Genomic DNA, 12,307 nt, shown 5'->3' on the forward strand with positions numbered 1-12,307 from the left:
TTGGGCACGTTCCATGATGTGAGCAGACGAGGACAGGCATGCCAATCAACTACAAGAGCCGTTGTTGCAATCATCTTCCTCGAGTCCCTCCAGGCTGAAGTAAGCCCTGCCATGCTTGGAACAGCACTTTCTAAAAGTGAAAAGAGGAACAGCATTAGTCTTGAGAAGATCAGATCTACTGGGTCATGTTAAGGGACATGCCTTAACCACGTATTTTTAGGTAACTACTGTCAGAGTAAATTCACCCAATTGGAAACAGCTTTGAAAATAAGAATTTCCTCAAAGCTATCATATTAAATACAAATTCTCTTTTCTTAAATATAAATATATATTCATGTACACACACTTTTACAACAATTACAAAATAACCAAGCTTCAGGCAGACTCCTTGGTTTTACCTAATTGCATCAACCACCACACATGTATCTATAAAGCATTCTTCTTTATTTAAGTTAAACAATTTTTCAAGGATGGTTTCCATCTATAAAATGAACAAAGTACAAGCTCTGTACAGCAGACTTTTCAAACCAACTGAAAAAACAGTTTCCAAACTAAGTTTTGAAAATCTGCAAAACAAACAACATCACCATTCTTGCTCTGAAGATGGTAAGAAAAGTTCTCAGAAGACTCCATCACCATTTGCTTCAAGGGCTTTTAATTTATCTTTCACATGGGCCAATTTCCTAAATATTTTTATATCACAGTAATTAACTTTGGCACGCTGTCATGTAAACATAACAAAAGGATAACACTTGTCTGTTCTCTCAAAGAAAAGTAATGCTGTCTTTAACATACAGCTCCTGTACTAAAGCCCCTATGCACAGCATCCACGGGGCATTAGTGAAACTATTCCTACTTTATATGATACCAGTTGACATTAAAGTCTTAAGAGGTGGAATACGATTTTTTTTTTCCTATCTCAGAGTTAAGAGGCCAATGTTCAGAGCTGCAACTTTTGATCTCAGTTGAGCACTATGTTTACTATGATCCAAGTTGCAAGTGGAAGTAACCACATAGAAGCTGAGTGCTTTCTCCTTCTATATTCTGTTTTCCAAAACCTCAAGAACTGGTTTGCTGCTGAGCCCACATTTCAGCATTTATTCTCCAGAATATTCAGAAATCTACTGCTATGTTATGAACCACGTTCTTCAAGTTCTCAGCAAGGTTAAAAGGCTACAAATAGGGAGAGACAAAAAGATGGAAACTAGTTTACCCACTGCATGGCCATGGAAAATAGACTGTGAAGAACAAAAAAAAAAAAAAAAAAAAAAAAAAAGCATTAATTACCCACATATAAAAAAAAAGTCAGATGGATGGGAGAAGTTGGATTCAACGTCTACATCCAAAAGGTATGCAGATACTTGCAGGTCATAGCTCCAGAGACACAAGATATTTGTGGCACACTGACTGACATAATTAGAGCCATTGACCAGAAGAGTACCACCTCTATACCTAGCATATAGATGCAGCCAAAGGAAACACGAGAATCAGGAACTACTCTACTTCCAGAAATAAAGAAAGAGGGGAGTGTACTGGAGTTACACAGTACAGCAGATGCTTTTCATCTCCTTATGATCAACTCTTACGCTTTTCCCCAAGATCCTTATCTTACCAAAACCACTTCCTGGCATCGCAGGCCTGCACTATTTCTTTTCTTTTTTTCTTTCTTTTTCTTTTTTTTCTTTTTCCTCCTCCCACCAATGCTGTGTCACTTATCAGTGCTGAAACTACTTACTCACTTTTCATTTTAGAAGCTCATTCAAGCATTTAATTATTTGTTTTAATAAAAAAAGTACATAGTCTATGCAAACATAAGAAAGTACAGGTCAAAGTTGATTTAACTTTGACAGTATTATTTTAATATAAAAATGACATCAGCTGAGTTGTCGCTGTAAAACACACAGGCTCAATGGTGAAAAACACCACATAGGATCTGCTGGTATCCAGACTGATTCCCAGAGCCAAACCTGAATCCACCCAAAAGCCCCATATAATGAAACAAACAAACAAACAAAAAAAAAAAAACAAGAAAGTTACCCAGTAGCAGGCCTATAAATTAAGTAAGTGCAATTCAGAGATATTACCTAACTGCTCATCCTTGCAAATTAAAATTCAGACCTCATGCTGCCAACAGTGACGTTCCCTTCCACCTTATTCTCAGAACTCAAGAGGGGAGTTTGAGACAAGGAAATTTTTGTTATGATGAGGGCCCAGAATAAAATTGTGCTGAACCCACATGGCTGCATCTGTGCAAGATTTGCACCACTCGTACAATTTTGTAATGAAGAGAAGTATTTCAGGACATAATATTACAGAAATCATCAACACAAATATCAAGTACAAGATTAACGATATCCAGAGCACGTGTAATGAATTCCCAAGCTGGAATGAACAATCCGAGCAATCATCTGTGCAGATGCATTGGCTTATTCTGCTGTTTTCTTTCTCCTCCTGAGTTTCATGATCTCCAGTGAGGGAGAAGCTTCAAAACGTAGATCCAGTTTGCAAAGCAAAGCATCCAGTGTTAGCACGGACATCCTACTCAGCAGCACAAAATCTGCACCTTCGTTAACATCCACTCTTCTAGCATTTTGATCCAATTTCTGGTTATACATACGCCAATGACTTTGTTGATAATTATAGGGTGATGAAAATCGATATAAATCATTGGGAGCTGGCAATATATATATTTTATATATTTATATTTAGAGTCCATCATAGAAAAGTTCATATTCAAATTACCAAGTACACACAAGAAAAAAAAAACGTTCAAAATGACACTTCTGTTTTTGGAAACAACAAACAATGCATTTCTATGTAAATTGAGATTTCAAATGACCTTCTCCTGGTAATTTTTCCCACCCTCCCTCCCAGACCCTGTTCCCCACAGGCGTTTTTCAAGATCCTTTTTCTATCATACATCAGTTGTTCCTAGAGTTAGTTATCTGCTGTGCAAGTATGTAACTGAAGACAGAAAGGAACTGTTAAAGTCTTCACACCAAGAAGGAGCCGTGCTGAGGCCACGTTCAGTGAAATCTTTGCAGTGCTCCGAGTCCACCTGTTCCCTGGTGTCCGCTTCAGCACTCTCCTACTTTCAGATAAAGATGGAATACTGAGGTATATAAGTTCCGTGGAAAGTTTTAAGAAATACATCAGTAATTCAATCAAAACTTTGCCCGATGTCTATGAGTTGAAACAGCATTTTGCTTGCAAGTTCTACTGCTGCAGATTAAGTGTGAATTTCCACTGTTGTGATAAAGAAGGACTGCAGATCTCAACAGTGAGACCACCATTTTTGGCATTTCGGCTGTCTAGACAGAGGTTGCTGCCAACGTGCCTCAGTTTAGAGTTGCTTTCAATTTGCTCCCATTTCTGAAAGAGAGAATAAAGTTGTAAAAAATCAGGAAAAAAATTCATTCTATATCCCATCAATTGAAATTTTCATGTGCTTTCCTGGCTTGTGCTTAGGAGAGATGTGAATACTGCAATAATGCAGTTTAGACAATCCTTGATTAAGGGTATGTACACTATAGAAAGCCTTGTCAAAGCAACTGTTCTTTCAGCTAGTGCACTGCACAAGATACAGAATACACCAAATCATTTTCTTCTACTTCAGCATTTCTCAAATATGCTGTCACACCATATTTGACTTTCCAAAGCCTTTAGTTTGAGGAAGAAAGTAAGTCACAAAACCCATCCGTAGTATCACTACTACTACTACAGTTCAGAACATAAAGAAGAAGTACAGTCACCAAAGACAAGCCTGGAGAAATCTAGAAATCAGTCAGATGTCTTTCAGTTATAAAGATGTCAACTGGTTAGTCTGTGCTGTCAGAAGCACTATTGCCCAAGGTGATGCCAAGGACAGAGTAAATACAAACTGTAAGATGTTAAAAGATTCTCTGTTGTATTTTCTTTGAATTTTGCCTTCAAGCCTTATCAAGAAAATATTGCCTCCTTGGTTTCTTTATCTGAAAAGCGGCAAGAATATTTTTTTCTTCTTCAAGACATCATTTCTGTTTGCAAATATTGAAATACGGAAACAAAGAAGGTAACAGAAAATCAGAACTGATGACTTAGCAGAAACAGAACTGTTACATGACAACTGACAACAACAAAAAGGCGATACGAGTCTGCAAATGTGATTTTCCTAAGGCATGGGAAATAGATGAAGTAGCACTGCTGCATTAATAAGGAGTCTATCTAGCAACAGAGTCTAGCACTGTTATAAACAGGTCACGGCTGAAAGAGGAAAGGAAAGCTAACCCCACCCTCCTGAGACAGACTACGTTATCTTCAAGCTTCACTGAAGGCCTTTCAAATATACATCATGAAACACATATTTTATTTCAGAAAATGGACGGGACAGTTGAAGACTGTCACACAACAGAGCTGCTGGGTGAAACCTTTATATAAGGCCAATTTTGAGATAACAGCTCTATACGTTATCATAAGATTGTCACTGGTTTATAAATAGGAAAGAGCAACATACAAAATTATTCCTGCTGCTCTGCAGGATGTCATGTATCCAAATTTTACGTATGCAAAGAATGATGCAGAGAAAGAGTAGAATCCTTAGAACGGAATACAGACAAGAATGCGTGTTCTTGCACTCTCATTCACAACCCTTGTTTTCCCACTATTCAGAGAGTATACTCAGGACATACTGACCTGTCTGCTGTCATTTTCCCTGCAGCCCTGAAGTTTTATTAGTGAACCAGGTGCTCTGTCCACAACAGTAAGGCACAAATCCATGTGTTTCACTGACTTGTCCTTTGTTAAGGCCCATTCCTAGAAAAAGGAAGTAAAATTTATGAATGGTATGCAAAATCATTTATACTAAGTTATACACAAGGTGCACCTGCTATCTCTGCATCCATAGCACAGGTTAAACTCCTGTCAATGGCTCAGTAAGCGCATTAGAACAATTTATTATTGCCCACAGAGAAGGAGATGAGAAAAACTGTACTTTTGAAACACAGTACTTTCATTTACTCCAGTGGTCTCAAATCTATGCTGGGCTGGGCTAGCTGACTAACTGCTCCCTCTACTGGCTTCACGGAGGTACAACAGGAAGTCACAGGTTCTCAAGTAGGGTCAGCTTCTAAAGCAAGTATCTAACTAGCTACATTTTCTATGTATCTAGCAATAGCTGTATAGATTTTATATAGCTTTCGCATTAAATACATGAAAAAACCAAGCTTGGTCTGCAGTATCACTGGCCACCCTATCCACACACTAGGTAACGCACATGTGTTGTGAGGGAAAACAGTTCCTAATGGTAGAGCTCACCAGAAAGCAGAACACAAGGCAGCCAAGCTCAGAGGTAATGGGAGAATGAGACTTCGGACCCAAAGTGTGATGTACAAGAGAATTTCCTTTAAATGCATATTGGCAAGCAGGTTCTTAAATGATGGGCAAAGAAAAGTTGTTCTGTATGCACCAATGCCCAACTGGTTTTACCTCAGTGTCCTCGCACACAGGACCTGATCTTGCCCTGATGTTCACACACTGCATGCTTCTCACCCTGAAGTCTTACCTCCAGGACCCAGATTGGTCTCCCTGTCTCATTATCCTTTGAGGAAGGAACTTGATCTCCTGACTTGCTGGAGCCACACTAACTGTCTAATTCTCCCTCACTGCTACTTAAAAAGGAAAAATCAACTTCACTCCAGTGAGTTCAGAGGGTTGTGTAACACAAAAACCTAGATATACTAGCTCACGTCTGGCTATATTTAGTGTTATTTTGTAAGCAGTGAGTTTTTCAGAATGAAATTAGATGCCTAGTCCCATCCCATTTTTCAACTTACTTTCTAATACTGTAACTGATGTTCAGCTTGCATGATCACTTAAACCCAGTAGATTTAACAATGATTAAATTTCTTTGAGAACAGATGCTCAGGAAACAACCAGAACTTCTCTCCAATGTTATTACCAGTAATCGCCAACATACAGGAAGAAAGCCCAGCAACACATCATTAGATGGACACCATATTATGCAACCACAACTGACTATGCAGAACAAAAAGGAAGGAGAACTTTGCATGTCTCTTTTCTTGGCTCCCAAAACACAAAGCTAAAAGCTTTTCCTTTCGCTCTCAATACATCTTTTTTTTTTTTTTTTTTCCCACTACATTCAGACTGGATACTAGGAAGAGGTTCTGCACCAGAAGGCAGTGGGCATGGAACAGGCTGCCCAGGGCACTGGGCACGGCTCCAAGCGCTGGCGTTCAAGGAGCAATTGGACACCACTCTCAGATACAGGATTTGGATTTGGGGTGGTGCTCTGTGGAGCCAGAAACTAGGCTCCAGGGTCCCAGGGGGCCCCTTTCAACTCAGGATATTCTATTCTGTTTTAATCTCAGATGCCTTCTTGTTCCAACCATTTTGTCCAAGGCTAAGTAGCATCATTGATAGGCACTTTTAACAACTTAAGGAAGTAAGCAAGTATTTTTAGAGCTCATCAGCAAACACAAGTGCCAATGAAAAAGATGATTTATACTCAGTAATGACATTTGAAAATATTGTCAGTGCAGTGGTTAAAATTCAAGTTCAAGAATCCTGCAGCAAAAGGAAGTCAAAGCCTTGAAGATGCTGATTTTTACATCTTTACCCTTCCATCAGGAGACCAGAAGAGGCCCAGACAAACCAGCAACCACACAGGAACTTAGCTCATCTAAAAGCAAAAGCTACAGCTTCACAGATGTCTCCAGCTGCAGAACTTGGAGACATCTATGTGATGGCCCTTCATAGTGTAAAACAGAACATACAGGTGCTCCCTCCTAGCAATCAGGATCTGCGATTTGCTATAGTGCTAAAGTTTAAGCAAGTAGCACTACAGAAGAACAGGAAAAAAATGCAAATAGTGCATGTAATGTGCTATGGACGCAGGTTGGAAATAGGTCACGTGTGTGACAACTGGAAAACCAGGACATCTAAAAAAAAAACCTGTCTCATAAATCAGAAATAGAACACTATTAACCTTAAATTTTCCCCTTACACATGAGTGCATTTGGCTTTGTCTTAAGCTCCTTATTATGACCCTAAAGATTCACACAGACTTGTCAAAACAATTTATCAGAATTTCTTCACCCATTTTGAAGTGTAATTCTACCTTTTAGACCACTGAATTCTAACAGTCTGCTTCAGGAAAACAAATCCATTTAAACTGAAGTTTTGCTTTTTAAGCTGTGTAAGCATAAGCCAGAGTACACTCTCCATATGGTAGAACAAGGTTTCTGCAGCCTGCAGTAGTTGAGTACTCACAGTCTAACCCTCCACTCCCAACCCTAAACCCTATTCTCAGTAAGAATAGTTGCAAAACACATAGGACAAAGTTGAAGATTCTGCTTTGCTCCCCCAGCCTTCTTCCAGGCTAAGATCACTCCCATTCATTCCTTGAATCCAATATGGAACTCAGTGTGGATGTAAAAAGCCACTGTTGACCAGCTCCGTCTCCTAACATGTCTGAAATTCCATCACAGAGAGAACATACATTTATTTTTCAAGGTCAACTTCACAGATGAAACTACACTGAAAATTGAAAAGAGGGATCAGATTTGGAAGAGGGAAGGACTGAAAGAAGCATGTACGTATCTATAGAGAACATACAGGATAACCAGAAACTATCAAAACTTCTGCACAGAGGCAATTCTTTGACACAGTTATCCCTTCTTCTCAAAAAACAAAACAAAACAAAAAAAAACCCTGTGCTGTTCTGAAGATGGTGTGCATTTTCATAAAGATAACAGAAAACGCCTCCCCAAGTACATTCCCTTTAATGATACGGAAGACACATCTCAGATCTACAATAGCAATTCAAATCAACATTATACACTGCCTGAAATAACTTCTGTTAGGCTTTATCTGATAATAGGGTTTTCCTCTTCTAATTTAAATCAGAGCACAAAATTCTGATACAATCACTCTTTCAATAGTAGATCTGCAATTAGTCAGGCTTTTGATCTAGCACATGCATTTGATTATTAGTTTTAAATTTATTTGAATTTACAATCACATTGGTTCTGAAAAGTTTAGTGACCACACAAAATAGTGAGTACATAAGCACATACTTTGTTAATAATGATGAAGTCATGACTGCATAATTAGATTCTTTACAATAATGTTCCCATCTACAGATGTGACATATTTGCAAGTAAAAGTAGGCTCAGATAAATTTTGTTGAAACACTCCCTTTACTGGTTGAAAATAGGAGATGAAGTTTAGATGCCTCTCTTTTCTGGAAGAGCTGAACAGGGATCTGAGACAGATTTTTTACATGCCATTACTACAAACTGGAAATTACTAATACAGCATTATAGTAAAGCACTCTTCTGATTTTGCTGATCTTAGGCCATATGCTTAACAATCCATATCTTTTCTTAAGAAAACTTCTTCCAAGAATCAAACATACCAATTAATGGATTAAAGCTTTTTATGAAAGCCTAAAACTCCTGGGAAAGATTCCTGGCCTCCAGCATAAAAATAAATATTAATAGACAAAAAGGAAAGGGAAAACCTGACTGTATTGAATGAACCTCTCTGCTCAGATTCTAACCCTGAAAGTGCAAAACTACATTTGAGGGAGAACTTTTTACAACAGACTGCCTAAATAACTGATTTGTTCATTTCAGTTCGTATACCTATCACTGACACACAGTACATGGTTGAGTTAGTTTCAATTTATTTTTAAATCCTAAGACCACATATTTTGGAAAAAAATGAATAGCATACAGACCTGGTTTCCTCCGGCATTATGACATTCGTAAACTCCAACAACACCATCTGCAAAATGGCCCAAAGTATCAAGGCAATTGGTACCCTGCTGCAAAGCCCCAAAAGCTATATCTTGATGATCAGGTACCCTAAAATAAAACCAGAAATATCTCCCTCAATTAGTCTATCTTTGATATTTCTTTTGCCTCCTCATCAAGTATTTTGAAGATGAGAGGTTTAAGATGAGTGATGACTACTATTTGGAAATTCCAAACATCTTTTGAAGACAGAAGCCAAATTTCTGATCAAACTCAAACCTGCAAGCACAGGACAAAAATAGAAAACAAGGATGAACATACAAACTCGGCATAATGACCAAATTAAAGGTGACATCATTATCATTTAACGTCGCTCATATCTTCACGCTATCAGTTCAGATTCACCACTCAGCAAAGTGAGCAAAAGGGAGGTGACACAGAATACGATAACATTACACACCAGTAATGCTTATTGTAGCACATTTTCGAGGAAAAATTGCAAGCCATATTTCTTCTGACAAATTAAACACAAATAAATATCCTCTGGCACTGTAAGAGAAATACAGAATAACTTTCCTCCTCAGCATTATCCTGGTTCATGAGACTCTTTAACATGTGCGGCTTTGTATGAAGTACACGAAGGCTGTAACAGTTTATGCTCTTGCATTCCAAGCCTGTATTCTAGTAGTAACAATCCAACTTCACTGACACAAAGTGTCCTCAACAATAACTATCCTAGAAATCACAGAGACAGTATCCTGTGCAACCAACAGTATGTTGACAGAAGACACAGTAGTTTACAGAGTCTAATACCAAAGCAGCAGTGTTGGAACTGGATAATCTTTAGTGTCCCTTCTAACTCAAGACACTGTGATTTTGTGACCCAGTAGACATACTTATCAGTAGACACATTGCTGAACAAAAATCTTTTCATTCAAGACGTGCTAAAAATTTTTTTTTGAGGATTTTTCATTGGTTAGTATGCATTCTACAGCAGAAATTATTCCTTTGTATCATGTATTATATTAATGCTGTAAGCACTGATTCATTTTGCAAAAAGTATTAGTTATGTTACCCATAATTCCAGTTTGCTTTTTCCTCTACACATGCATAAAGGTTAGCTCTTGGCCACTGACAGAGCAAGAGATAATAAAGCATGTGACTTAGCTTCTTAGAGCAGTGCGTTTACCAATGCTTAAAAAACTTGCATGACTTTCTTATCTGCTAGCTTCTGTTATTTCTGCTGTACTGAGATTCAGCTTCCTCACTCAGCTAATCATGTGCTTCAGTGAAGGCAAAACTTTAAAAGGGAAGACAACAGGAAAGAGAACAATGTACCGTCAAGCAAAAAGCCCATGTAGGAGACAGGCTACAGAGGAGTTTAGGGCTTTGGATGCTGTTCTCTGAAATACTGCAGCTACAGCTGCGATTCTATGTAAGTGGAAAAGAAGATTACTTCGATAAAATTGATTTTTAGGAATAGAACAAACAATACTGAAAGCAAATAAGGCCACAATTATATTTTACTTCCAAGGAAGGAGAAAGAGAAACCAGTGATTTGAGTAGAAGACAAGTCAAAACCCCACACCATCTCAGAGTCAGATGAAACTCACCGTAACTCAGGATAAACATTTTCAAGATACCACTTGAAGGGTTTGCAGCTAAGTCTTTTTCTGAGTTCCATTCGGCTTTGAATACTAGAAAGGGAAAAAGAAGAATGATTTTCAAGGTCTGGATGCTGTGTTTGTATGAATTAATGACTGTATAAAAACCCCAAGTTTCTCAGTAGATCTATATCTTAAGGACATAAATGCCATCACTACTTACACCTCAGAAGCCACTGTTCTTTGAAGGAGGAAAAAGAAGTAATTGTGACTTACTTTCCATAAGGTACATTCCTGGCTGAAGGCACTGCTGCGTAATAGAAATTCTTGTACTCATCCATCCAGACTTCCGCTGCCCTGCGTGTATTTCTAGGGACAATCATATGAAAAAAAGGTTATATTTTCCCCCAACTGCAATTAAACCATGTCATTTATTCTTGATTTGATTTTAATCCTTCTTAGTACTACATCATCAGCTGCCTCAAGCCAGGCAGAAGATTTCCTATTAAAGTCCCAAGTAACAGAAAATCATTAGAAAAATCACAACTGAAATCAATACATTTAGAAAAAATGCCTTTTCCACAATTTGCTGCTTCACATTTTCATCTGGAATTTAATACACCCTGGAATTCTTTCTGTAATCTTCAGGGAATGTTGTTGGTTTTGTTTGTTTTAATACAATTTGATAGACCAAATTCAGTGAGTCTTCACCTGAATAAGCAAGCTAATTGGAAACACAAAATCTCAACAATTTGAAATATTTAACAGTGTATATTGCCTTGCTGAAAACAGATACGCTAACTTCAGCAACACATTTTCAGTCTGCATCTTACTATAACCAGCGTAGCATTCAACATTCCAAGACATAAGCTGTTCTGACAATCAAAGGTATGTACTAAACAAGTCTACTAAAACAGAGGAGACAGTACTTAGAAATTTTTTTTTATTATTTGAAAATTCAGAGATTAATTAAATGTAAAGGGAAAAAAAGCTATCCTGGATTATTTACCTCAAATCAAATGGCTAACTAAAATGTCTGTATTTTTGTAACGGTGTGTTTACAGCTCCCTTTGGACTGTGAGATTGTAAGGTGTTTTTTTCCCCATCTCCTGGTTTCCATGTAAAACTCATCTACTTCTATTGTTTGTAGTTTCATTGAATTACTTCCCTTGCAACTGTCATGCTCTGAAGCTTATTTTACATTTGGCAGTAAGTTCTATCTTAAGCAGCCAGAGTAAATGCAGTCAGCCAACAACTTATTGGTATGATTCTTTCCAAATTAGAAGGCAGAAGTAGCCAGGACAATTTCAGTTCTTCCAAATTGCTAAGAGCGGAGGAGGTGGGGAAAGGGGAAAGAGAAACAAACAAACAAACAAACAAACAAACAACAACAACAACAAACAACACAAGGCAGACTTCAATCATTTGTTGTTTGAGGACCAATATTTTCCTTACAAAGATCCCTTTTTTATGTGTGTGTGTGTGCGTGTGTGTGTGTAAGCAAAAACCCATTCAATCCAGATCAGACTGTTTCAGGTCAAATTCACTTGTAGTCTGACAGGTTTTAATGACTGTCACTCAGCTGCTTAGCAGTCAGGTTGGCTATCTATTCACAGGCCAAATGGATTTTGGTGGTGGGAGAGGTACTAATTGGTTTGCCAGAGTTTAACAACTCAAAAGGCAATTCCAAGGCCAGTATGCATCTCTGTATCACACTTTTACACAACCAAAAATTAAGAATTCAGACACAGTGCAGTATGGATATAGAAACCATATATATGCTGAGAACTGCTCAAATTTGTATGACTCCAAAGCAGTCAGAGTACTGAGAAACACAGTGTAGGGAACACTCAGCACCTAGATTCAACCACAGATAATGAAACTTAGCATCATGCCATCAGATAGTTTTGCACATACCAGACTAGGGTCTGTAAGGTTTATTAACTCAGA

The 12,307-nt window shown here is 38.0% G+C and overlaps 1 protein-coding gene across 1 annotated transcript in view; it reads right to left on the minus strand.

The window, feature by feature from the left end:
* Positions 1 to 425: 425 nt before the first annotated feature.
* GALNT2 (polypeptide N-acetylgalactosaminyltransferase 2) overlaps positions 426 to 12,307 on the minus strand; it is a 94,954-nt gene continuing 83,072 nt past the window's right edge. Inside the window, exons 12-16 of the mRNA XM_048935026.1 lie at positions 10,634 to 10,726; positions 10,367 to 10,450; positions 8,738 to 8,864; positions 4,672 to 4,791; positions 426 to 3,372 (exon numbers count right to left, since the gene is read on the minus strand). Of these exons, the coding sequence (XP_048790983.1) occupies positions 3,217 to 3,372; positions 4,672 to 4,791; positions 8,738 to 8,864; positions 10,367 to 10,450; positions 10,634 to 10,726 (580 nt within the window). The 3' untranslated portion in view covers positions 426 to 3,216. The remainder of the gene's footprint in view (positions 3,373 to 4,671; positions 4,792 to 8,737; positions 8,865 to 10,366; positions 10,451 to 10,633; positions 10,727 to 12,307) is intronic.

This window comes from Lagopus muta, chromosome 2 (genome assembly GCF_023343835.1).
Source record: "Lagopus muta isolate bLagMut1 chromosome 2, bLagMut1 primary, whole genome shotgun sequence".
Lineage (NCBI taxonomy): Eukaryota > Metazoa > Chordata > Aves > Galliformes > Phasianidae > Lagopus > Lagopus muta.